Source organism: Kryptolebias marmoratus, linkage group LG7 (assembly GCF_001649575.2).
Source record: "Kryptolebias marmoratus isolate JLee-2015 linkage group LG7, ASM164957v2, whole genome shotgun sequence".
In the NCBI taxonomy this organism is placed as follows: domain Eukaryota; kingdom Metazoa; phylum Chordata; class Actinopteri; order Cyprinodontiformes; family Rivulidae; genus Kryptolebias; species Kryptolebias marmoratus.
The window spans coordinates 17,515,555-17,542,607 of NC_051436.1; the positions used below are offsets into that span (position 1 = coordinate 17,515,555).

Here is a 27,053-nt window from a genome sequence, read left to right on the forward strand (position 1 = left end):
TGTTGTGAATCTTTTGTGTAAACTTTACCTTCAAGCAAACGCCCCCCAAAAGAATATCAACGCCCCCTTTTTGAAAATATTGCTGCCAGCGCCCCCTGTCATCCTCTCAACGCCCCCCAGGGGGCGGTACCGCCCCCGTTGAGAAACGCTAGCTTAGATGATTTGCAGGTGTGTAAAAACACACCTGCTGCAGCCTGCCCTGCCAGCCAAGCTCATTGGCGCCATCTAGTGGGTAACTAAAAGACCTGATGATAGTGATGAAACAAATCCCAACAATAACAAAGTGAATTGTGGTCGTCCACCAAGACTTTCTCCACAGTTTGTTATCAAACTAAGTTTTATAAGAATGAGAATATTCAGACCTTAGGGTGAGCAGAAAGGCTTTATCTCGTTTTGTCAAAAGATTATTTCACTCATAACTCAGTTCATCTCTCCTGTAAGACAAAAGAGAAAAGGTTTGTTAAAACATTTGAATAATTTTTCATATTGAATAACTGCACACAAATATTTTTGAAAAATGAATTGTGGTTTTCTTTACAAGCCTTAGGAAAAGCCTTAGGGACGCATGTAAACGATCTGTGAACACCTGATTAGACGTCCACAGTGTATACATGAGTCCAAACAGTCAAGATTCACTCAGGTCAGATTGAACTTTTTGCTGAACAGTTACTGAAAGATGACAGTAGGTATAGATTATGAAAAAGGGTTGCTTCTTCATGCCACACTACCATTAAAGGATCTGGTTTTGCCGTTGGAAAAACGTCTACCCATTTTGCGAACATGTCTATCATTACCAAATAGTATTTCCTTCACATTCATTTAACTCAATGAAATCCATACAAATGTGTTAAAAAGGGATATCATCCCCTTTATGGTGAGTTTCAGCTTCTTCTCTCTGGATGGAGGTTGTTAGTCTTTAAATGAAATTTAGGTGGTTTTTACCAGTTTTCATTTAAATGGAATCTAAATGAAATCTAGTGTTATTTTCATCTCAACACTTTTTATGTATATTGTATTAAAATTTTTAAGTCTTACTCTGCTTTTCTGTGTCCGACTTTGATTTGATGTGTGGAGCCTCGAGCATTATTAAATGGTTCTGGTTATGTTGATGTGTTTTTACTTTTTATAGTGTGTGTGCACTGATATGTACCGTATGCTTTGAATAACTGCAAAACAAATCTACCCTTGGGTATAAACAAAGTAACTTAACCTAACCTAACCTGGAAATTGTCCTCTTTTTGGTCTTTGGGGATTGTGTCTAGCACAAGTTTGACATGTTAAACAAAACACTTTTGAGTATTTTGTAAACCCATAAGTTGTGAAGACTTTGGTAAGCATAGCTACCATCCCTCCTGTTAAAACATGGCTCAAATCATGGCTCAAAATAGAAGCTTATCTGTACAGGAGAAACATAAATTTCTGTTTTCATTAATTGAGCCTGATCCTGTGTTAACCAGGTCCAGACTATACAAATAGTTTGGACCTGTTTTCCATTCTACCACAAAGGTTTGTGTTAACCTTCTCCCAGCTGACACAATAGCTATTCTTAGCATCTGTAACATGTCTCTTCTGACAAGAGTACAAGGACATACTTAACACAATTTGATATGAGTCTCTGCTCAAACGTCATCAAAAGTTCAATTTGCAATAGTTCTAACCTCTCTGACACTTCTGCGTCCTTATCTGGCCTTTCTTCACTCTCCTTTTTTCAGTCTTCACTTCTAGTAATCCCTCCTGTTGCTTGAGTGGACCTCTGTCCCACCTCTGTCTACAGTCATGTACCCAATGTCTTTTCTGCCCACATGCATGACATGCATCACTTTCTATTCACATGCTTCTATGACCACGTTCTCTCCTCCTTCTGCCTTTAACTCTGAACTTATCTCTGACTTCCTCATTCACATACACTGCTGTCTCCTCTTTGTCTTTAAGGGGTAACAACAGTTTTAGAGGTTTTGTTTATTCTGTATTTATTTATCGTTTTGATTTTGAGCTGTTTTCCTTTTGTTCGCCTCTGGTAGCCAAAGTTTAGCATGTTGTTGGTCATTTTTCTCATTCATTTTTGGGTCTGATTTACCATTTTTCTTATCTGCTTTTAAATATCTGTTACTAATTTTCCACACCCAGGTGCTGTTATTCTCTCATCAAATCCAAAATTTTTCTTCCACCTTTTCAGATATTGTACACTTTTGGGGTCTTTGGTAAACATAATTTTTACATCTCCAATAAACTCCTCACATTTCTCTTTCTCAAAGCAACTATCACAAATACAACAACACAAAGACTGACATTTCCTCATTTTCTCCCCTTCACCAGCCAACCAGTTTGTATGGAGTTCACCTGAGCCACTGGTCCTATCAGTGAGAATCTGTCTCAGTTATCACCGTCAGGTTAGAACCGCCTGTTTTCTCACTGATACACTATTTACTAACTAATCCCTATAGAGAAACATAAGTTTACAAATAAGACAGACAAGAACTCTGCTTAGTTTCTGGGCGAACTAACGTCTCTTCTATATTTTACGTGTTGCACAGAGTTATTTATTATCTGTAGCCTTCTCAAATAGGCTAGGGACTATTTTCTCTCAGAAAACAACTTCACTGCTTTTATAGGTCTTAGCTGAGTTCTTAAATTATCTTTAGTGGTTTTAGATATTTCTGAGGTCCTGGTTAACTATAAATTAGTTTGCTGAACTAACTTATTGATTCATTTACCATTTTAACTTCACTGGTTTAAACAAGTTTTAGTTAATCTTTACCACTAGTTCCCTTAACCATTTTATTCTTATTTGAGGTATATTTACCTCCTCAAATGGAATAAGTCTGTTCGTCTCCATTCTTCTGATCCCTTTTCACCTTCAGCAGCAATTCAGCTGGAGGACTTTCAATAAGGAGTCCCAGACTCCCTGTGAACAATTTCAGCTCCAACCATGGCAGTAAAAAGATGTTGGGATTTAGCTCAAAGGACCAAGTTGTTAAAGAAATAAAATTTAAAAAAAGCCTTAAATAATAATGACAGAGCCGATGGATTTGGTAATATTCCTTTATTTGCGGCAAGGAGACAACGTAGTACAGCAGCACAGAGTTGTTTGAAAAAAAAGCACAAATAAATCAATCGTATCTTTTTGTGAAGGCTATACGCAAGGTTTCTCATTGTCTTGTCTAGGGAGTCAGGGTCTCCACTCTTTTGTCCTTCCAGCTCACGCTCACTCACGCCTAGGAACAATTTACAGTTACCAATGAACCTAACTTGCATGTTTTCGGTCTGTGGGAGTGTTTATGACCCAGCTCAGAAGACAGCAACAAGAAAATGGAGGGACACAACTCCAAAATCCATTTAAAGCCTTTGAAAGGCATTTATTCTTAAAACAAGTGTAGAGGAAGTGGGCAATAACCCAGTCACACTGGTATATGCCCAGAGTCCTCTGCACCAGCAAGTGCACACTTCTGTCTGGTCCACCGACAGGTGATGCTCTCCTTCAGACAGGGACTGGCTGGCCTCCTCAAGTATGAGGGTCTGCTCCCAGGTGTACTGCTTTGCCTGTAGGCATTTTTCCTTGCCTAATGCACCAGTGTCTTTGCCTCGCATTCCGGCTTCTGCAATTGGAAAAAGGCAATGTCCAAGGAGTCTGGATTTAAGCTTCATTCAAAGTCAGAGCACCATGTAAATGCAATGTATGCATGGACTCAATATGAAAGGGCTAATGGGGGAAATACAACCATGCTAAATTCTATAAATGCAAAGCGGAAAAGTGTGGGGGAAGAAGACCAGTATTATATTAAAACAATAGCCAATGTGCTTCTTTTGACTGCAACACAAAATATCACTCAAAGGGGTCATCGATAGTCTGAGGACTCTAAAAATAAGGGAAAATTTTTGGCCATATTGGATGAAATAGCAAAGTATGATAAGTTCATTGAAAGAAAGCTTAGAGGATGTGGAAATGCAAAATACTGTACACAAGTCATCAAATCCAAAATGAAATTTTTCAGGGCTTAGCAGAGATGCTACAGATTGAAATCATAAAAGAAGTGAAGGAATGTGAAGTGTTCAGTGTTATTGCAAATGAAACAAAAGATTTGCAAAAAAGGAACAAATGTCTGTGGTTGTACAATATTATTACAATGGTGTCATCCACAAAAGCTTCTTATATTTCCAGGCAGCTGAAAGCCTTAATGCAACAGGTCTTAGTGCAATGATCATTAACTGTCTTGAGAAACATGGTCTAAACTACAGAAATAACCTGGTGGGACAGGGTTATGACGGTGCATCCGTCATGAAGAAGCATTCCGGTGTATCTGCCAGAATTCAGAGCAATGCCAGATTTGCATTTTATGTTCACTGTAACGCACATTGCTTGAATTTAGTCCTTGTTGATGCTACGAAAGCACTCCCCGAGGTCGTTGACTTTTTTGCACTTCTAAGGTAGCTGTATAACTTTGTGTTTGGCACTTATTTTCATCTGAGGTGGATTGATGTATAGAAAGAGTTGTATCAAGCAGAACAATCCAGGGAGCTCCAGGCACTTTTGGATACAAGGTGGGCCTGCAGGTACACGGCATGCTGTAACATGAGAGACAGACTTCCAGCAGTTCTGAGATTGTTGAAAGATCGGCGAAAGATCAGTGGAGGCGAGGGGTCTGCTTTTCAAATAGATATGCAATTCTTAGGTTTTTTTGGTTACCTTTTGCAAAGTGCTTGGTGATGCCAAATGTCTTTCTGACATACTCCAGTCCAGCACTCTTGATCTAGCAAGAGCTGTAGATCTATTAGGTGCTCTTATACACACTTTCCAGGACTACAGAAATGAGGAGTACTTTGATGAACTGTGGAAAGAGGTCGAGAAGCTTGCCAAGAAGAGCAAAATCAGACAGAAGATATCCAAGATTAAGTTCAAAATTTATTGACTCACTTGTAATGAGCACTATAGGACAGAGAAAATGTGATGACGAGGGCTTCTCCAGATCACTCTTTAATCAGGTGCTTGACTGTCTCATAGTGCAGTTAAAGAGGCGTTTTTCAAAGACATGTTGTGAGATCACGCAAGGAGTGCAGTCTCTAAACCCCAAAAGTGCAACTTTCTTGAATGAGGAGCCTCTGATTGCTTTTGGACTGATCTTTGAGTCAGATTTAGATGATTTGAAACATGAGGTGCACCAAGCAAAGCGTTTGCTTGATCAGAGAATAAAGAGTGATTTAGACACACCTTCTACTTTGCTTGATTTTATTGTTTCTTGAACCTTACAAAGAGGTTTTACGTGAATTATTCAAACTTTGCAGGATTGCAGTTGTTAGTCCAGTTAGTACTGCTTCTTGTGAGAGAAGCTTTTCTGCTTTAAAATTGATTAAAAGTAGCCTAAGGACAACAATGGCTGATGCCAGGCTAAGTCACATTGGAGCACTTAGCATAGAGTCAAGGAGGGCACGGGGCCTCAACATGGACGACTTTGTGACATTTTTTGCTTCATCTCACAACATCCGAAGGATTCTACTTTTATGACTGCATGAAGTAGTTTTGTGTTTCTAGTCATTATTTAGCTCTTCACTGACTGGTACTTGTACCAATGATAGTTTAGGAGTCAGTACATTTGGTCATAGCTGCACTAAGTTCATGTCAAGATCGTTTCTCATTATTGTTTATACTTTCAAACATGGCTGATCATTATCCATTTGAAAGACACATTTGTGCCCATGCTTAACTGCAGGTCTGATGTTTGACTTGTTGCTTCAGTATTTTCACACAATTGCTCATTTCCTGTTCTTTCCTCATGATAGCAGTTATTTTGGCACTAATCTCTCCTGCAGTCAAGCACCCAGTGAACATGAAGATGCCATCCCTCTTTCTTATTTCTAAACAATGCAGTGGTTGGATATTCCCATTGTGCTTAAACTTGGGTATTTTGTTTCAGGTGTAAATAGTTAAAATAGATTGGGTATATAGTTTTTGCGCTTCCAGAGCTCGGCCATCATGGCTCCGCAGGAGGCCAGCGAGGCTAACCTGGTGGGGCTCTTTGAGGACAAATCGGGACAGACTGCTACAAGAGACCCTTCCTGCCGACAGCCATCAGCATCTATACCAACTCTTCAACAAAACCAGGATTATGAGCTACAACAACATTTAATTTCCCTTTGGGATGAATAAAGTATTTTTGAATTTGAATTGAATTAAAATTAAAACCCCATATCACAGGCTGTAGAAAGGAAGTGAAAAAATATGTAACTGTGAAAAGTTTTTTCTATAGCAATTTGTTTATATCTAGACACTTATTTACAAAATTCTGTATACCTATACATCACTTAACATTTATGCAGTTGTTGCTGACATGTAAAATAATTAGTCAGCGTGCAATTTGTCCTTTTTTTGTTTGAGTAAATAATTGTTAATTTGTGAGATGATACTGTAACTGTTGACAGTTGGAGGGAAGTTTGGAGGACTAAATATTTTAAGTTTAGAAATCAAGTCTTTCTAAACAGCTTTAGCGTTTGACTTTGTCCACACTAAAATATCTTAAAGACTTAAATATTTGCAAAATGTACCTTTTATGTCTTACTAGGCAAAAAATGTAGACATAGCATTTAATCTATTGGTAAAAATATATTCTTTTATTTGGGATGCAAAACCTCGTGCTTTGCTAACAAACTTATCAATTTGGAATGAAAACCAACAAAATCCAACCGGTGACACAGAGCATTTCAGAGTTTGCAGCTTCAGTTGTAGATTTGAAAATAAAATGCCCATATAGCATCTATGAAATAACAGTTTCCATAATATATAACTTTCTTTTTTGAGATATTGTAATTGTGAACTGTGTGACACTCATTGTAAGTCTTGTCTTGTCACAATGGTGTCATTTGGAAGTTAATGTCTACTTATGCTTTGTGTGGCATGCATTGATAATAAACCTCAAATTACACATGCAAATTTCATTTAATCAGTCTTTATTTATATATAGTATGTGAATGAAAGTACACTTACTGTATTGTTATTGCCATAGTCAGTGGACCCTTTAGAGATAGCCTTGGCCTCCCTTTGCCCCCCCCAGCAATAAAAGTCTTGCTCCACCACTGCGTGTGCACAGGGAGAACATGCAAACTTCACCCAGAGAGGCCCTAGGTCGGGGAGCAATCCTGCAACATTCTTGCTGGGAGGCAACGGTTACTATACAGATCATTTTAATCATATAATGTATACACAGCAGTTCATTCTGACTTAGTATTGAAGATCTTTTACTATCATGTCTTCTTCTGTTCATTGATTCTCTTTTGAATATTATGTACATTCTCTTTACAAGCTAGTGGTCTGATGTTTGTGATGATGCTCAGTATTACAACTGCAATTCTCGAAAAGTTGAAATGTATAAAATGTAAATGAAAACTGAATCAAATTATTTGCAAATCTCATGAACATGTCTTTTATTCAACTTTGAATGAAGAAATGCGTTTGAACTGCACTAAACATCAGACATATTTGAGTTTTCCTTCCAGGGTCAGAAGAGAAACTCTAAAAGGCCTTCACAACTATATTGTGTTAGAAATAAAATATAGCAAAAAAAAGGAGCAGATTAAGACTTTTGCTTAGGACTGTGGCTAGGTAAACTTGATGTAAACGTGGATGTGAATTTTACTTGTTTAAAAAAATTTGTTTAGGAAGTAGGAAAGACAAGTTTTAATTGCAAATTTAGACTTGTTGTGTTTGTATGCAAAAGTGTTTTAGTGGCAGGTTGTAGGGGGATTTTTGTATAAAAAAACAAGCACTTGGCCTTCATCATAAACACTCAGTAGAAGAAGAATTTTCCTAGGCTGTGATTCTATAGGTTTTCTTTAGTTTCCTTCAACAGTCCACAGAGCTGCATCATGATGGAGAGGATCTTGTTGGGAGTCTTCTTTCTTTCAGGTCAGTGATGTTCTAAAGATGCCTGCAGCTTTTACTATTGTGTAAAAATACAATATTGTACGAAAGTGAAATTATTGATTTATTCCCAAAGTAAATTAGTTAACCTTTTTATTGATTTTCCACAGAGTGTCTCATCCTCTCCACCAGTGTCCTCCGTCAGTTTTACTTTGTTAATCAGTCTCTGAACTGGACTGAAGCTCAGACCTACTGCAGACAGAAATACACAGACCTGGTCACCATCAGAAACTCTGAAGAAACGAACCAACTCATGAACACACTTTCATCTGCTGGTCACAGCTCTGAGGTCTGGATTGGTCTGTTCAGTGAAATTGACTGGAGGTGGTCTGATGGGTTCACCGGGAGCGGGGCTGAGTACAGGAACTGGAGATCTGAATCTAATGAGCCAAATTTTATTTCAGGCAAAGACCTCTGTGTGATAACAAGCATTTCAGGACTTTGGTTTGATGTAAAATGTTCAGAAAAGCGCCAATTTATCTGTTACAAAGGTAGTCTTATCAAGCATGACACAAGAAAGTATTTTTATGAAATGTTAAAATTGACCTTTTATAAACTGCAACCTGACCTGAATCTATCTTAACAACAGGAACACAACTGGATCCTAACTTTGTTTATGTGAGTCAGTCCATGAATTGGCCCAGTGCTCAGAGGTTCTGCAGAGAGAACTTCGTTGACCTGGCAAGTGTGAGGAACGAAACAGAGAACCAGAGCATTCTCAAATCGTGGTCTAGCGGACACTTTCCTTGGCTTGGTCTATATAGAGATCCAAATGTTTACTGGTCTGATGGGAGCAGCTTCCTCTTCAGTAACTGGTATAATGGTAAAATTCCACTCGGCTCGATGAGGATCGTTTGTGGTGTTACATCCATACAGCTGTCAGGAAGCTGGAAGCTTTTATCTTGTGAAACAAGATTACCATTTGTCTGCTACAAACTCCCTGGTGAGTGTTTTTATAGATTTTTTGTAAAAGACTGAATAATGAGAAGACTACATTTCATTACATTACTGTCTGTATCTTTTTGTCATTCACCACCAGTAAAGAAGCAGGTAGTGAAGCTGAGACTGAAGACTGAGGACTCTGTGGACCTAAATGACCCTGTTCTGAAAGAAAACATCCTGAAAAAGGTGTGTTTAAAATGTGAATGGTTCAGTTCTGGTATATAGTGATTTGAGTTATCCCCAACCCCAAACTTACAAACACACAATATATTTATGTATTCTAATAGAAAGATAGTGGTAAGAATATTAGCCTTCTTTCAGTATAAGATATTCTTTGAACAAACTGGAACTTCTAATTTTATATGAGCAAACAAGCAAATACGCATATATCAGGTTGGTCATGATATTTTAATCAAAATTTTTTTTAACAGCAGTTATTTCTTGAGTTTTAATTTAAGACTAGCACTTCAAAAGGTATAAAGGAAAAGTTTCTTCTTTTGAGCTAATGTCCCAGTTTAATGTACTTTCTACAGCAGTCAGTTTGTTTAGAAATGTAAAAGTGTGTTTTTATCACATGAAAAGGGAAATTACTTCTGTTCAATTGACGATAGAGTTTCCTGTTGTTATAATTTTTGCTTTCCAAAATGGCTCCTTAATGTTCTGCTACTATATTTATTGCTTTATATATTATTTATTTATTTTCAATACTAAAATTTTATTTGTGTCTCTCAGCTCCAGGACAGACTGAAGGAGGATGAAGTGAGTGGAATTACTCTGAAGTGGAGAGGGCAGCTTGATGGAGAAGTTTTCCGAAAAGAAAAACTGAAAGAGCCCTGACAGATTCATTGCTTGTAAACTTGTTGAACAAGATGTCATGCAAACCATTCCAGAAGAGAAAAAAGTTTAGGTTCTACAATGTTTCTAAAAAGAAACCCAAGGCTTTTACAGTTTTTTAAAATGATCTAAATATTATCAATAAAGGTGGTGCAATATGTACATAAAAATAGTCAGATTGTGTAAATGAAGTTACAAGCTAATTGTCTGACTTGAATCACTGAAAAACTAGATATCCCACTCTTATTTAAAAAAATATTTAATAGACTTCAAATGTTGGAACCAGGAGAAATCCCTGAAAATACAGTCAATATATGAAATAGATACTTCAGTTATTAGGATTTTAACAGAAAACATCTCTTGTTCTGTAGATTTTATGACAAAAACATAGATTACATTTATTCCTTTATACTTGGCAATACCAAGGACTCACTGTACATCATTCCAGAACTGGCTGAGGTTGTTTGTATAAAATTTTTTTTCATCTTCGAAGATGCTTTGTCCAAGTAACCAAAAAGAACAAAAAAATTTTATTAGCTCAATACTCACTGACATTTTTCATCAGGAACTCTAAGCAAAGAACAGTGATTGCACTCTAGACAGCTTCCACTAATCCTTATGTCATCAAGAGGAGAAATTGTCTCTGATCTTAAAAATTCTGTTATGAGTTTTCTTGGTTGGATACACAGTTTGACTGACCAATTCTTGAACCAGATGTTGAATAAACAGAACTATTAAAGGCACCAACATGTTTTTATATTTAAGAAAGTTTCAGTTTGACATATGCATTGAGATTCATAAAACAATCTTGATCAAAGAAAGACCCACAAGCGTCTTTCTTAAGTCACAGCTTCTTTGGCATGATCAGTCAGCACATTTACCTGTTAACCAAAAGGTTGGTGGTTCAAGCTCATCCAGTGATGTGATGCTTTATGCTGAAACCCTGATGTACCTCAAGTGACAAGTTAATCTCTAAAAAAGTTCACTATGATTCATAATGTCCATATGTGAATTTTTTCTGGTTCATTGAAAGAAGATGACCAATCAAGAATGTATACAGTAAGTATTTTGTTCTGCCTGCCTTGTCTTGCAAAGAGAGCAGGGTCTGGGTGAGTTATGAACTGCAGTAATATTCAACCATTCATTCTCTGCAGCACCTTTTATCTTCCATGTTACCAACACTCACTGTGCAGTTTCATTTTTTTTTTTTTGCACTCAAAAAGTTGTAAACAAGGGATCTGAAAGACATTTTGACCAAAAAACAACAAAAACAAGGATATGTTGTTTATGATGTATATGTTGACTTCGTTTCCAGAGATAATCAATGTGTTTATAGGAGCAACTTCGGCTCTTGTGAATGAGACGTGACAATTTTTGTGGTGGCTGGACCCTGGCCATATGGGGTACATGGCAAGAAGTGTGCTGGACCTGATCAAGGCTGGTGTGAGTGAGAAGACACCAGAGAGCTTGTTAGTGTGAGGTGTGAGAGTGCATAGTAGTGGGGAGAAAAGACAGAGGAATAAGTTGCCTGACAGGACAGAGATCACCGGCAGGGAAGTCCAACCAAAGTGGAGAGCATCGCACTACACTGGAAACCAGTCAGACAGGGGGTAGGCTTTGGGCTTTTGCATTGTCATATTGTTTCATTGAACTATTTCTGCTTTATTAGGATTTTTAGTGTTCTGATTTTTATCTTATTAGCCTTGGAACTTTTTCTTAGATTTGTATTGTATTAATAAACTGTGATTTTAAAACTTCCACGCTTTGTTGTTGACATCTGTTTTCTTTGGTCCTTTGTCAGTTAGATGCTCTTGCATTTAACAAAAAATCTTTTTAACCTCTGACACCACCTTAGTGAACTAAACAAGTAAACCATACTGTCATTAGTGTAATGTGTTTTTTTTATATTCCATTAGTTAAACGTTAATAGTTCGCTCTTTTAAACTAAGTTGTCTAATTTTGTTTATGGGTAATTTATTTTAATTACATTGCTATAATGGTACTGACAGCAGTGAACCAAAGTGAAATTCTTCATTTTAATGAAAGTACTTTTTATAGGTTGAGTATGATTTGCTCATGCACTGAAAGAAAAAGTTGGTTCAATTTACTTGATTGTAATGTGTACATTGGTCCCACACAATGAGAATAAGTCAAACTGACTTAATTTTCCTCTTTCCCTCAAGTACTTACTGCTTGTCAAATCAGCATATTTTATTTACTAAGATTACTTAAAAATATCATGTTGAACATACAAAGGTTTTATCTGTTACCATAACTTACATGTATCATGTAGTATGAATATCTTTTTTTATGTCTCAACAACAATATTTTGAAGGATAACACAACTGATGTAATGTTTTTACATTTTCAAAGACGATGTCATGTTAGCACTTTGGATGGCAATACATTCATTGAATAATAAATAATTGTATAAAGAAGTGTTTTGAGTGTAAATCAAAAATGTTTATAATAAATAAAACTTCATATAAAGTATATTTGATTTTTTATATAAATTCTAAACAACTTATAACATTGTTTAAGACAACTTTAAAATTCACTCAAACATTTGAAAGTGGTTTACATCAACTTTACATTTTCAGTTTAGATTTAGTAGAATATTTACATTAAGTAATGAAGGCAATGTATTAATTTTGATTTAGAACAACTTAAAATCATTGGTTTGCTTCACCTTTATAAATTAGATTAGTTGACATGAATTAAAAATTACACTAAATAATTTATTTACATTTGGTCAATGCTAAAAAATAAGGTGTGACAGATTACTTCAGCTTTTTAAAGTTGCGTCAGCGTTATATTTCTTTCAGTGTGGTAAAACATTTATCATTTTATTAAGAAGCACTGGACTACAAAGGGTGTCCTGTGAAGTCTAACGAGTTAAGGCATAAACACATAAAACCAAGAACTACTTTAGGTGGTAATCTTTTTTCATTCAGTTTTTTTTTTTTAAATCAAATCTCTCTCTGTTTCTCAAAGTTTTTAAATGTTTCCCTTGGCTCACTAAATGTTTTCCTGAACATCTTCTTCTCTCACTGAAAATATAACAACAGCATCTAATGTATAATTTAAAGAAGTGTGTGCAGTAACCAAACATGATGAGAATATTTTTTAAAAGAGGAACAGGTATTATTACAGTTATTAAACAATTAAAAATAATAATCATTTATATAATCATAATAGTAATGCATATCTGTAATACATCACCCAGGCTGTCCATTAAATGTTAAATCAACCAGTTAAAATTTTTAAACCCCAAAACACAAAACTTGTTGGAACAAATTAGTTTAAATGACCAGAACTAAAATAAATATTTTTGTCATCAAATGTCTTTGACAAAACAAACTTTATTTAAACAGCTCCTTTTACAACACAGTTCAATAACAGGACACATCACAAAAGATAAATACATACAGTTTATTGTCAATAAAAAAAACTTATAGTTGAAAAAGAAAATGATTTGGATGTTCAAGCTAATTTATATCTTCTGCAAAACTAAATTAGTTCCAGAAACATTATAGTGACAAATTATTACTGGAAGATAATGTCAAATAGTCTTACACAGCAGTTCATTCTGACTTGACGTCTTATGTTCATTAATTCTCTTTTCAATAATATGTACATTTGCTTTTACAAAGTGGTAGTCTGATGTTTGTGATTAGGCTTAATATTACAACAATTCTGAAGAAAATGAGATGTTGTGTAAAACATAACAAAAAAATGAATGCAATGACTTGCAAATCCCATAAACCCATATTTTAATCACAACATATTAAACATACAATGGCAATAAAAATGTACTCAATGTTTCATGTTTTTTGTACTGCCATAAATCAATCATGATCAGTATAAATTTGCCTTTCTGACAAAAACAAAAAAATGTTTTCAATGTCAAAGTGAAATCAAATTTCCACAGAGTAATACCAATGTTCTAACAATGTTTCCTATTCCTACGGGTTAACCACTGCATTAGATTCCCTTTAAATGACACATGATAAACTTACATTCTGAGATCAGAGATCATCAGTTTTCAGGACTTCTTACCTGGAAGGAAGTTCCCATTCCTCCTGTTCCTCTTCAATCTTTGGAGATTCTGTGGGTGCTTAAGTGGCTGCTTAAATGGCTGCTTTGGCTGAATTTTTTCCCACAGATTTTACAGGAATACGGTTTTTCACCAGTGTGAATTCTCATGTGATACAGCAGGCCGGTCTTGGATCCTAAACTTTTTCCACACATGTTGCAGGTATAAGGATTCTCATCTGCATGACTCCTCATGTGAGCGGTCAAAGCACCGGTTGTGACAAAACTTTTCCCGCACTCTTTACAATACGCCTTCTCACCCGTGTGGTTTCTCATGTGACCGGTCAAATGGATACTCTGACTGAATCTTTTCCCACAGATTTTACAGGAATAAGGCTTTTCACCTGTGTGAGTTCTCATGTGATGCAGCAGGCCAGTGCTGGATCTTAAACCTTTCCCACACAGGTTGCAGGAATACGGCTTCTCGCCCGTGTGAGTCAGCATGTGAGTGTTTAAAGCCCCCCTTTGAATGAAACGTTTTCCACATTCTTTGCAAGAATATGGTTTCTCGCCTGTGTGGATCTTCATATGATAAGTCAAAGTGTTACTCTGACTGAAACTTTTATGACAGATTTCACATGAAAATGGCTTCTCACCTGTGTGAGTTCTCATGTGGCGTGACAAATGACTGTTCAGTCCAAATCTGTCTCCACAGATCTGACAGGAATACGGTCTCTCGCCCGTGTGAGTTATCATGTGACGTATCAACCGGTCGCGTCGGCAAAAGCTTTTCAAACAGGTTCCACAGGAAAATTGCCTGTCTTCTCGGTGAGTTTTATGGTGAGAATTTAGAGATGATAAGTCGGGGAATTTATTTCCACAAGTGCTGCAAACAAAAGGTTTTGCTTCCAAACTTGGTGCTTCTTCTAAAGGTGACGGGGTAGAGAGGCCCTGGGCGCTGGCTGGTTCTGATTCACTGCTGTCACTTTCTTCATAATTAACAGTTACCATGAAAATATCAGTTTCCTCTTTGATGAGCTGCTCCTCATCCAGACGGAGTTCCTCCTGTTCCTCTTTGATCTGTGGAGATCCTGGTTCCTCCCGTTCCTTTTTAATCTGCAGAGGTCCTGGTTTCTCTTGAGCCCCTTTTTGAAGAACTACAGTCTGAACCTCCAAGTCCAAACTGAAGTTCTTGTCCTGGCCACGGAGCTGTTGGTCGTTCAAAACGTTGTTCTCATCGTTGGCGTGTTGCTGTGGGGGGTCTGAGAAGGACAAAGTGACCAAGATACAGATTATTACTCTAACCAGGCGAAAACACATCTCTGAGAAAATCAGGTTTTTATTTTTTAGAAGAACTCTAAAATAAGAGTCTGTCATTAAAATCTGTAAATAAATCCAAGTTTTCAGGAGAACCTGTCTGAGTGACATGTGGCAGTGTTCCTGTGATCCGCTTTTAAAACCCTCCCAACACGAGAAAGTAGATGGAGAAAGTAACTCAGCTGATGACACATAAGCTTTAAATCACCCTTATTAATGTTTAAGCCATTATTCTCTTTCTGTCAGAACTTTTTGAATGGAAGTCATCATTTAAATTACAGTGTTTCTGCTGTTTTTGTTTTTGTTTTTGTAATATTTTTTCCATACATTTTTTTTCTAACTTTAACTTTTGTCTGGCACTCTGGCACTTCTAACTTCTTCGAACCAAAAACTTTGTGCTCTTTCAAAGCTAACTACTTTTGCATACTTCTACAGAGGAACTCCTTTCAAACGTTAAACAAGTCCCATACTATTGGGCTGTTACCAAGTTATTCAACTTTTGGATATTTTATACCATTTTTGCAAAATGACAGTTTAAATTTCATGAATCTTTTTTTGTGTGTCAGTTTCCATTTTTAAAATGTGTTGCTATCGAGAAGGAATGTTCAGTGTGACATCACACACACTGAACTGTCTAAACTTTCCAAAGGTTTTGGAAACAAAGTCTAATCTCACAACTTTTTTTACATAAACAAATTATACATCAGAATGTAGGCATTTTTCTCTTCTTTCACCCAATGTGGCAGTCATTACGAATGAATACATACAAAATACATAAAGTACATACAAGGTCTCTTAAACTTGCATTATGTAACGCTCTTCCATGATGTCATAGTTTGTGTGCACATGGTCTAGTTGCAATAAAGGAAGACAAGCTTCAGTGGATACATAAAAAGGATATAACAAAGACAAAGAGTGATTGGTAATAATTCAATCATAATGATCAAGTTTTGTGACATTTTCTGCTGGTTTTTACTTGAAAAGACTTCATATCAGTGAGCAACAGCACAACTTTTCCAACAGTTTGGGGTAAATGAGTTGGATTTTGATCATATTGACACACTAACAGCTGGTCTGAGTGAGGCCTAGACCAAAGTGGTTTACTGCTATCTAAAAACAACTTCAGCCTCAGATATTTTCTAGTTGTTTATGCAAACACTATTATTTAGACTGTTAGGCCACTGTCAATTTCACATTACGTGGTTATTTACATAGAACTCTGTGATCACATGAAAGCTCAAATAATGACAGCAGCAGCTAGATGTAGCACATCTGGTGCAGCTTAGAGTTGCTAGCCTTAGTCTTTATTGAGTTTTTAATGAGAAATTATCTGCTCAGAGTGACTTGGACCCCCTCTTCATCTCATTTTGTCCTCAGGTGTCTTTAAGCAGTTTGAGACGGTTACTTTTGCGGCTTTAAAAGGGACATAGTGCATCAAATGCAGCCTTCAAATTCACCTTCTTAGCTTCTCATAAAAAAAATAAGTCTTGAACCAAAAGTCAAGACTTTAAACGTTTTAGAGAAAGTTTACTTCAATCAACTTCAGAGATTTTTAACTGCCAACGACATTGGCAAAAATTTCCAGTCAAATTTTAAATCATGTCACAGCACAGAGACAACGCATTAAGAGGTTTTAATTAACTTCTTTTAACTTGTGAATCAGGAAGCTCCGCTGCTTTAGTGCTTTTAGACCTTTCTGCTGCCTTTGATACTGTGATATCTTACTGTCATGGTTTAAGCAGGTAGTTGGTATCAAGGGCAACATTTTATCCTGGCTTAGATCCTTTCTGACCAGCAGGAGTTTTTCTGCTTATTTAAGGGAGCGCTCCTCTTTTCTAGCTCCTCTGACTTGTGGGGTGCCTCAAGGGTCTATTTTAGGTCCACTGCTTTTTAATCTGTATATGTTGCCTTTGGGGTTCATTTTTTAGAAACATAAAATCCCTTTTTACTGCTTTGCTGACTATTTCAGGTTCATCTACCCATTAAGCTAGACAGTATCAAGCCACTTGAATAACTCTTAAACTGCCTAAATGACAATAACACCTGGTTAAAATTAAACTTTCTGAATCTCAATAAAATAAAAAATACGGCTAGGAACCTGGGTGTTGTTTTTGATAGTGCTTTCAAATCAGACAAACAGATTAATGCAGTTGTGAAATCCATTTTTTTCCCCAAATTAAGACTCATCGCTGTGTCTTCTACAAACTGTGGCTTTAAATGTTTCTGCATTCATGTTACTCATACATCGTTTTCCTCTATCAAACTAAAAATAAATGTAACAGAGAGCTTTGAATGGAATCCCCCATGAGTCTTATTCATGCGTTAGTTCGTTCAGTCACTCCTAGTGTTACTTACTGTCAGAAGTAATCGATCTGTGCTGATGACCCATCTCTTCTTCACACTCCACCGTCCTGTTTTCAAAACCTCCAAAGATTTCATCAAGTTGGGACGTGCTCTGAAGCACCTTGATGATGTCAGTTTTCTTTTTTTCTATCAGTGGCTCCAAATCCTGACTGATGCAGAGTTCCTCCTGTTCCACTTTAATCTGAGGAGGTTCTTCTTCCTCCTGGTCCAGACTGCAGTTCCTCTCCTGGTTAAAGAGCTGCTGGTCCATCAGAACTTCCTCTTCCTTATAAACACACAGCAGTGGGAGTTCTGGAGGAATAAACAAACAAAATGAATAAAAAGTCCTAAAATTTGAAAGAGAAACAAACACCTAAACAAGTATCATCTATTTTGAACAGAACCATCAGCTGAGTTTTAAAATGTGAAAATTAATCTATGGATAAATCAGTGAGAAATGATGGAAACATGTTTTAATATCAGAAGATTCTAGTGTTAAATTAACACTGGATACAGACGGACTGTGACAAACTTACAAAAAAGGTTTATTACAAATTTTTTGAACAAAGATTAATGGATTGTTATCCTAACTACTGAAAACCCTACCACTTTTAAAATATTCATCAAAGAATATTTACTAAAAGTCTCATAGCAGTTTCTAAAACTATGTCGAAATTCTGACACTTTGTGTGATGGGTGACAACTTTTCACATTGGAAAAGGTATAAGTAACAACTAGGAATGTTACTTATCCCAAATTTTACAATTCAGAACACTGTAACATCACTACTTTTCTAAACGGTGTACATGTTCTTGGTATAATTTGAAAGAACTTTTAAATCTAAATCATTTGTTTTACCATAAACCTTTTTTGAAACACACCTAGACGCTGTAACGTTCCTCTTTTTTAATCAGACACATGATCTTGGTAAGTTCTTTCAAAACTTGTTCAATTGGAATATTTTTTTTTATTTCGTGAGCATACATAAACTACAGAATGACTTCTGTAGGTCTAAAATCAGATCTATGACAGTTTTCAGGAAGTTTAAACGGCTACATTTGTTTTCATCTTTGAAAAGGTTTACCTTTGAAACAAGTCATTTTAAAGCAGAAATGCTGCTAACCTAACAGACAAACACGTACCTGTAGATGAGGAGAAAACAGACATTTCACTGCTCTTATCCTCTTTTCTCCACTTTTGACTCCAACAAGAACACAAATAAATTGGTTCCGAAAGTCTCTGTAAAGCAAGAGGAGGCTGCCGCGCTAAAAAGCCCAAAGGTAGAAGGAAACTTCCTCAGATACGATACAAGGCTAACACAGCTGTTATCGGCTTGTTTACTTCCGCCGGATGTCGTATCGTGAACTTCCGGCTGAGTTAGCTGCAGCTAATATTAGCGTTCAGCTAATAATAAACCACGGCAGTCCTATTATGTTGAAACGGATGTAGCTGCACTTTTTTGACGTTTTCGCTCGAATAACTTTCCCATCTCCAACTCTAAGGCCGCTGCGGCAAAACGTCACCATGTCCGCCGTATTGGACAGGGCAAACTGGGCCGGAAACCCAATGACTTTTATTAGTAGAGCTGCGGTTTAAACAGGATTAAAACAGCTTTAAGCTTTAGAATTTACAGAAAAATATAGATTTAGTTTTAAGGGTTTATTATCCTGTAATTTAAAACAAACTTTTTCATATGTGTACGGATTCAAAAGCTAATATAATCAATAATTAACATTAGGTTTGCCAATTTTTGGAAATTTAAATAAGGAAGACTGTCTGGGCGCAGCAGAGGGTTGGATTAACTATGTTTTCTCTTTTTTTGTTAGTTGTGAGCAATACTATCAACTCAAGGTTAACAAGCAAAGTACAACAACTGCACGTTTACCAGTCAAACAGGAACAGACCCACTTTAGGAGTTAAACACACACACACACACAGAGGAACCAGTCGAATATGTTCGGGTAGTAAAAATTAGAGGGCATAAGATGTTTGTTTTTGACCAAGCCACACACACAAAAGAAACAGGTATTTTCTGATGTAATTAAAATATTGTCTCACTGGCCAGTATATGACTTGCAGGTCTTGTGGTAAAAACATTATTGCCCACCTTTCCCTTTTAGTGGTGGGTGAAAATAACTTTAACAACATTGTAAAAGCCAAAGCAATATAGCAAATAAATTGCATTAAAACAAACATTGCCGTCCGCTTCTTTAACAAAAGTTGCATACATAGTCAATTTTACAGGAGAGTGGTTATGAGGTGAATAGTCCATTTTATTTACTCTGCCGAGCTCCTGTGCCACTCTCCAGTCCAGTAGGTGGCGGTAATGCACCATAATGTTGTCTGCCAACAGCCAATAAACAACAAAAGAACAGTAAGTTCTTAAGCTTTAATACCAATGATTTATATACTATATACCATAGTATATAAGTCATCATTTAATACATTTTTGAAACAGACTTGTTTGTTTGAGAGGATATAATTTTTTTTCTTTGTTTGTTTTATTTAGCGTCGTTCCAGTCCACACTCTATGCCAGTAGGTGGCAGTAATGCACCAAAATCGCTGTTTGCCAACCGAAGACGAAGAAAACCTCTGGTGGAGGTGAACTGAATCTGTTAGCAGAGTTAGCTTCATTGTGTTGTAGTTTGTGGTGAATATCTGAATCTCTGCAGTAAAAAATGTTTGCAGTTCGGTGTTTGAGAGAGTTTATAAGCGAAAGACTAACTGCTGCCGCTGAAGAAATCTTCACCGAGTTTGAAAAAACCATCGTCCGGTTGGAGGAGGAGATCGATCGGCAGGGCAGAGTGCTGAGTGTCAGCTGGAAACCACAGCTAAACCTGCACAGAATAGGTATGTATTTAAAATAAAGAGTCGTTCCGTATTTGAAACTAAATAGACCCATTTCTTCTTAAGTTGATTAGAGAACACACTGATTTCCTTAAGCCAGAACAAATCTGTTTATAGATGATAAATGGAACAGGTCAGTCAGTGATTTTATCTAAAAAGTGCTGAAGAATCAAGGGAAAGATGTTGAACACACAAATGTACTTTGGTTAATTATTTAAGCTGCTTTTTGTCTGTTAAGATGGACAGCCTTTTATTTAAATTGGCAGCATATATCAAACACAAAGAAACGCTTAGTGCTAAATGACTGCTGAAACTTGCAGAAGAAGATGAAACTGAGTTGTAAAAGTTAAAAGAAATAACTGCAAGCCACAGTAAGCAGATAACTACGGTGGCCGACAGGTGCCAATGGCAAAACGCGCTGAAGTAGAAAGAAGAAGTAAAATTGATACAACAGGTCTTGTGTCAGGATGGGTTCACCCACTGAAATTGGTTTTAACCACCGAAGTATGGGAGATAGACTTCGGAATGTGTTTCCCTGCTATAGCCGACCAAAAAAAAGGGAGAAAAAGAGATCAAGATCTTTTCTTTTAGATTTTACTTAAAATACCACTGCTTAATAAACAGGTAGAAAAGACAATGTAGCGAAGCTGGTGCAAAAACAGATTTTTGAGGAACATAACTCCAACCAACACAAGTTAGAAACCGTGGCATTCAATTAAACATAAGCCCAGTTTGTAGACCAAGTTTCCTCAAATATTTATTCACTAGAAAATGTAGCAGACAGACCGCCTGTCTAACTTCATAGAGTGTTTAGTGTCTTTAAAAAAAGTTGCTGTATTTTCATTATCATTAGCTCTGCGCGGCTTCTTTTCAGATGTTAAAAGGCAACCTTGCAGAACATACAAATGACCCTTTTATTGTCAGCTGGCTTGAAAGCGCTCCCTTTGGCCTTTAATTTCCTTTTTCTGTTTGACACTGTAGCAGCCACGATCTCTGCTTTATCTGCCATGACAGTTTGAAACTGTGGGTGTAGTGAAGCCAACTGGAACTTGTATGATGCAGTGCAGACTGTTATTTAAGTTATTTAAAAAAAAGTATGTAGTAAAAATTATGTGTTGACTAAAATTATTGACACTTTGTCACTTTAATAAGCATCATTTTGACTTGTGTCCAGATCTCCCACAGCATGATGTCTGGAAGGAGAAGGACCGGCAGCTCTGTGACCAGGAGGAACCAGAACATCCACAGGAAGAATCAGAACGTCTACAGATGAAAGCGGAACAGGGGGAACCCTGTAATAAACAGGATAAAGAGCAGCTTCTAGCCAAGCAGAAGACTGAGAATGAGGAGAGGAACCGCCGGGAACCAGAACCAAACAGGGACCAACCCTTCTGTCTGAACGCTCCTGAAGCTAAGCTCAGCCAAGACCAGGAAGGAATCGGGGATGAAGACTGTGGATCAAGCGGAGATGAAGAACTGAAGCAGAATAAGAAATGTCCTCAAACCAGAGACCACAGTGATCGTGTAGACAGTCCAAGACTGAAGAGACACAAACAAACGGACACAGGTGAGAATCTGTTTTCTTGTAAAATATCTCGAAATGTTTCTCTACGAATGGACCCTATGAGAACTCACATGGGTGAGAAGCCTTTCTCATCTCATAAACGTTCTCTTTCACTTTTGCGGATATCCTTCTATTAGAAATCACCCCCGACACCTGTCTCCATCCACTCCGCCCTGCCTGCACTCTCTTCTTCACCTCTCTTGTGATCTGTCCATTGTGCATTCAAACTCCCCAGTTGTTACCTACACCAAGGAGGTTGTTTTCAGTAGTGTTTGTTTGTTGGTTGGTTGGTTACCAAAATTGCTTAAGAACTAACAAACAGAAATTGATAAGAATTTTCAGGAAATGTTGGGAGTATCCCAAAAGACAAGTAATTAAGTAATTAAATTTTGGCGGTGATCTGGATCATAATATGAATCCTACAATTTTTTATTGACCCCTATGGCCTTGGCAGAGGCTCTCTGAGTGCTTCTAGTTGAAATTGTAATAATTGAGTAATAATTGTAATAAATAGTGCAAAATATTTGAGAAATTTTGCAGATTGTAAAAATAATAATATTTAGTTTTTAGCAACAAATTTTTTTCAATATACTTTAGTAGCATGAAGTCATTGCACTTCCATATTTTTTAATGCTTATAAATTAGATGCATCGAGTGATTAAAGTAAAGTCTGCTTTCTTACAGACATATTGACAAGCGTCTTTTGGTCTGTTTGTCCAGAACTTCCACTACATTGCGTCAGGAACGAGGAGTGGAACCCCATTTTGGACCAGCAGGAACCTGAATGTCCACAAAAGGAAGCTGAACTTTCTCAGATAAAAGAGGAACAGGAGGAGCTGTGTATCAGTCAAGATGAAGAGGAGCAACTTGTACTGAAGCAGGAGACTGATGCCTTCATGATCACTGCCTCTTATAAGGAGAGAGACCAATGTCAACCAGAACCAAACGGGGTCCGAATCATTTCTCAGAACTCTCCTGATGCTGAGAACCAAGATCAGGAGCAAGGCGGAAGTGAAGACTCTGGGTTAAGCAGAAACGAAAAGCTGAAACAAAATAAAAGACATTCGCAAACCAGAGACCCCAGTGGTGATGTAGGCGGTCCGAAACTAAATAGACACACAAGAACTCACACAGGTGAGATGTGGTATACATGGGCAATTTCAGGGGAGTGCATCTCTCAGAGCGGTGACTTGACTCAACACACGAGAACCCCCGCAGGGGAGAAGCTTTTCTCATGTCAGACCTGTGGAAAGCATTTCAACCAAAATGCTCATTTAATCAGACACATGAGAACACACACAGGGGAGAAGCCGTACCCGTGTGAAATTTGTGGTAAACGTTTCTCTCAGAGTAGTAACTTGACCATTCACATGAGGACCCACACGGGGGAGAAGCCGTTCTCGTGTCAGTCTTGCGGAAAGCATTTTACTAATAGAAGAAATTTAAAACTCCACGAGAACTCTCACAGGTGAGAAGGTGTAACCCTGGGAAGCTCGTAGCCTCCTCGTTGGAGTATGTTAAGACTTTGAGCTGAGAAGTTCGTCATCATTAAACTCTAGTCCTAAATCACTTTTGGGAAAGGGTTGTCTGAAAAGAAAACACAGATCTCTGTTAGCACTCATAATATAAGCTCGACACGATTCTCTACTACTAACACATCAAATTCTAGCTCAGTATGTGTAAAATGGACTTTTATAGCCATTTCTGTGTTTCCTAAGATTGCTTTGCTGTGGCGGCCATCTTGAATCAGGTTGACTCTAACAAGATCTCATGCCACAAGATGTTGTGAGATTAAAACTCTACAAGATTTGTTGTTAAAATCAATCTCTCTCCCAAAAACAACACCTCATGACTTTGTCTGGTGAAATTATCACTAAAAATGTCTCCACCACCTTAAATCATTTGTGTGGTAGCGTTCACAAACAGCCCAGGCACTAGGACCACGTGACAGTGAGAGCAGCTTGCCCTGCCCTTCTGCAGCTTCTACAGCTGTGAGAGACCTTGTTGTGCATTTGTCTAAAACAGAACAAACTTAATGTTGGGTTCACACGGTAGTTTGTCCAATTTGAAGCTGAGAAAATTCAGTCTGAATCTGAGTTGGTCAACTTTTCTCTGTGATGAAAACAATAATAAAAAAACCTAAGGAGTTTCACTCCAAGGTCCACTTCAGTCAGTCAGTTTTTACAACTCAAACGCCTGTCAGAGAACATCACAGCTGCAGAGTGCCTGAATAAGAACGAGATGATCTTTTTGTGATTTCCTCTTTAATTTTAAAAGTAATTGTTTGTAGATGTTTGAATTGTCATTGAGGTTATTTTAAGCTGTTTTGATAGCCTTTGCTCAAATGCTTTTTATTAGATATATGTTAAAAACAAGTCATTAAAAGGAAAACTAAAGAAAGTCTTTCAGTTAAAAAAATTAGTATTTTTTTATTCTAACTGATAAATAAAATATAATATAAAACTGAATTTATTTTTCTGAGTAAATATTTTGTCATAATAAATCTGAAAAATATGGCAAATTTATTTTTTCAAGGACATATTAGGGGGAAAAAAAGGTTCGCTCATGATTAAGTTTTTAATCTTTGCTTCTTGAGTTCAAAGGTCACAGCTTTAACAAGAAGTTAGATGGCCATGTATTGTTTAGGTACTGTTCTAAAGTCTGAAGACACTCACAGGAAATCAGAGGAGAAAGAGACCCATCAATATGTGGCAAAAGCTTTTTTTATAAAGTGTTGTTAAAATCTTGTTTCAGTTTTGTACACCGGGTACCTCGTCTCATCCCATCTTGTAAAATGAGTCTTTTTACCTCTGACATCCAATCATTACTTTCTGCAAGTTTCTTTAAAATCCACTCAGCGATCCATGACATATTATACAGACAAACACACAGACATGAGCAAAAACATCTGCTTTTACTGATAAATAATTGCAGTTTACTCATGTTTATGAAATGTAATCATCTTTAAAAGAACACAAAATCATGTATTTTTCCTCTATCATGTTTACCTTCCCATTTAAAGGGACTTTAATTTGAGGTATTTATTAGTTGTTTGTTTCCCTGCAGAATAAATGTGTCAAAACACTCAGAGCCTGATTTATTGAAACTGAACTGCGGCTGCTTTAAGAGCCACAACTTGTGCATCGGAGTGACTGTGCAAGAAGAGAATCAGAGTTTTTTTCGACAGTCTTCCTCTCTGCCTCTCCCATAAAGCTCAGACTAGGTGAAGAACCCGGGCAGCAGCTGTTGGAGCTCAGTCTCTCCCATCTGACCTGCTGAAGCTTTAACTCCTTCAGAGAGCTCCCAGGTGTCTTGGTGGTCTCTCTCACTGTTCTCCTTCTTCACCGTCACTCAGTTTGTGAGGACGATCTGCTCTTGGTAGATTTACACGTCCCATATTCCTTCCATCTCCTGATGATGGATTTAACAGAACTCCTGAAATCCTTTTGTATTCATTCCCTGCTTAAAGGGTAAAAGTTAAATTGAAAGTCATTTTAATACATATTTATGCACTAAATTATTTGATGATATATATTTGTTTTTATTCTGAATAAACTGGATTTCACTTCAACATTAAAGAGTTTTTTTTTTCTTTGGCAATAAAACCAATTTATATTGACCATGATTGATTTATTGATTTATGACATCATAAAAAACTTATAGCACACAAGGGGGTGAATACTTTTAAAAGTCACTGTACATGTATATATAAGTCTTCCATCTTGCTGTATTTGTTCCACATAGGCCGGTCCACTTCACTTCAAGGCTTGAGGGTTCTCCTCAGTATCTTAGCTGTTCCTAGGACTGCGCTCCGAGGTTGTTCCTGGGATCTGTTGGAGCCACTCTTCCAGTTTGGGGGTCACACCGGACTGTCAGGCCTTGGGTCAACCACTCAGGGTGGATCCCTTCCATCAGTAGCTGGTTCATTTGTGCTGCTAGGCGTTCATGGAGAGCAGTCAGTTTCTTCAGCCAGTCGGTGTGGACCATGTCAGGTCCTGGTGCAGTCCAGCTTTTCATTCCTGAGACTCTGTCTTGAATGTCTGCTACTGTTGTGGTTACTGGTTCTTGTTCTGGGAGATTGGTGTGTTCAGATCTTAGATCCTATAGCCATGGGGCATTATCATTGTGTGATGCCTCCTCCTCCTATAGACTTTGGATGGTGTAGTTTATTCTCCTGGCTTCCGCTTCTTGAGTGTACCTCAGACGAGTAGCCAGAGCTTTGAGGCATTGTTTGGCAGATTCTAAAGCCTCGGGAATGGACAAGTCAAGTTGCAATATTTCTGTGGTGGATCCTTTTACAGTGCACCTTTATATACATATATGTGTGTGTGTGTGTGTGTGTGTGTGTGTGTGTGTGTGTGTGTGTGTGTGTGGTTTCTATGGGGAAAAAGGCAAAGAAAAACACATGCTGATAATATAAATAATTACAAATACAAACATGGACAGTAGAGCAGGTACCGACAGCAGCAGAGAGAGGAAATGTGGTTTATTTGTCCTCTTAACATATTCTGTTTGGTGGTGGTGGTTTATTACTGGCCACCTGAAAAGGACTTTTTGTAGTTTATCTAAAAAGTTAATTATTTATGGGTTATGTTCATTTTCTGACAAATATATATTTTTTTATAAAATATATGGAAGATATTAATTTCTTGGGTTTTGGATAGTCTTGGATAGTTTTCTCCTGATGTAGCAGTTATAACTGGAAAATAAGTTTTGTCTTTTTTCTGCTGTAAAATACTTGCCAATTATTTCCCTAATTAAATTGTATATATTTAAAGCTGTGATCTTTTAATTATTATAGAGTAAATTGTATTTTATTGTATGATTTGTTTTGATTGCTGTTTAGTGCTTCAGAGTTTTTTTCATCAGGACTTTTGAGTAAATACACTATCTGATAGAGCATTATTTCTTGTTTCCATTTGATTTTCTAGTTCAGGTTCTTTTTTTCTTGTATGTTGCATATGGTATAATTTTACCTCTTAAGACTGATTTGCCTGTTTCTCTATAGAGTGATGCAGATGTATGGGGAGTTAATTTCCATGAAAGATGTCCACTCTGCATTATTGTCCTTCAGTAATGAAATGTTTAGGCGACATGTATTGGAGGGTTTGTGGATGTTCTTCTTTTTAAGGTTAATGAGAAGGGCATATGATTTCTGATCATAATCAACTGTCTTGTATCTTTTATATAGGGTGTTATTATTAAACAGAAAGTTATCTATTCAGGAAAATAACCAATGAACTGGTGAAAAGTGCATACAG

The 27,053-nt window shown here is 37.1% G+C and overlaps 3 protein-coding genes across 4 annotated transcripts; 2 read left to right on the forward strand and 1 right to left on the reverse strand.

The window, feature by feature from the left end:
- The first annotated feature begins 7,768 nt into the window (after positions 1–7,768).
- Positions 7,769–9,823, forward strand: LOC108244255 (secretory phospholipase A2 receptor-like). Its single transcript, XM_017430269.3, has 5 exons — positions 7,769–7,894; positions 8,020–8,400; positions 8,499–8,852; positions 8,949–9,037; positions 9,584–9,823. Exons 1-5 carry the CDS (start codon positions 7,855–7,857, stop codon positions 9,686–9,688), a joined length of 969 nt encoding a protein of 322 aa, XP_017285758.1. The 5' UTR covers positions 7,769–7,854; the 3' UTR covers positions 9,689–9,823.
- A 3,200-nt stretch (positions 9,824–13,023) lies between these two features.
- Positions 13,024–18,743, reverse strand: LOC108244270 (zinc finger protein OZF). Its single transcript, XM_017430332.3, has 3 exons — positions 18,523–18,743; positions 17,393–17,692; positions 13,024–14,982 (listed from the first exon to the last, which is right to left on the reverse strand). Exons 1-3 carry the CDS (start codon positions 18,545–18,547, stop codon positions 13,778–13,780), a joined length of 1,530 nt encoding a protein of 509 aa, XP_017285821.1. The 5' UTR covers positions 18,548–18,743; the 3' UTR covers positions 13,024–13,777.
- A 1,211-nt stretch (positions 18,744–19,954) lies between these two features.
- LOC108244272 (zinc finger protein 37) lies at positions 19,955–24,270 on the forward strand. Of its 2 annotated transcripts, none has more exons than XM_017430333.3 (3): positions 19,955–20,231; positions 21,403–21,795; positions 22,477–24,270. In XM_017430333.3, the coding sequence occupies exons 1-3, from the start codon at positions 20,060–20,062 to the stop codon at positions 23,262–23,264; spliced, it is 1,353 nt and encodes a 450-aa protein (XP_017285822.1). In that variant the 5' UTR covers positions 19,955–20,059; the 3' UTR covers positions 23,265–24,270. The 2 variants fall into 2 exon arrangements, with proteins under 2 accessions (XP_017285822.1, XP_017285823.1); XM_017430334.3 differs by having other exon boundaries at positions 19,957–20,231; positions 22,513–24,270.
- Positions 24,271–27,053: the final 2,783 nt, after the last annotated feature.

Excerpts from the sequence above, each read along its gene's own strand:
- LOC108244255 (XM_017430269.3), top strand. The coding sequence starts at position 7,855 with ATGATGGAGAGGATCTTGTTGGGAGTCTTCTTTCTTTCAG. Across the intron at positions 7,895-8,019 it reads GGGAGTCTTCTTTCTTTCAG|AGTGTCTCATCCTCTCCACC; the intron begins GTCAGTGATGTT and ends GATTTTCCACAG. Across the intron at positions 8,853-8,948 it reads TGTCTGCTACAAACTCCCTG|TAAAGAAGCAGGTAGTGAAG; the intron begins GTGAGTGTTTTT and ends ATTCACCACCAG.
- LOC108244270 (XM_017430332.3), bottom strand. The coding sequence starts at position 18,547 with ATGTCTGTTTTCTCCTCATCTACAG. Across the intron at positions 17,693-18,522 it reads TGTTTTCTCCTCATCTACAG|AACTCCCACTGCTGTGTGTT; the intron begins GTACGTGTTTGT and ends TTATTCCTCCAG. Across the intron at positions 14,983-17,392 it reads CAGATCGATTACTTCTGACA|ACCCCCCACAGCAACACGCC; the intron begins GTAAGTAACACT and ends TGTCCTTCTCAG.
- LOC108244272 (XM_017430333.3), top strand. The coding sequence starts at position 20,060 with ATGTTTGCAGTTCGGTGTTTGAGAGAGTTTATAAGCGAAAGACTAACT. Across the intron at positions 20,232-21,402 it reads GCTAAACCTGCACAGAATAG|ATCTCCCACAGCATGATGTC; the intron begins GTATGTATTTAA and ends ACTTGTGTCCAG. Across the intron at positions 21,796-22,476 it reads ACACAAACAAACGGACACAG|ACATATTGACAAGCGTCTTT; the intron begins GTGAGAATCTGT and ends GCTTTCTTACAG.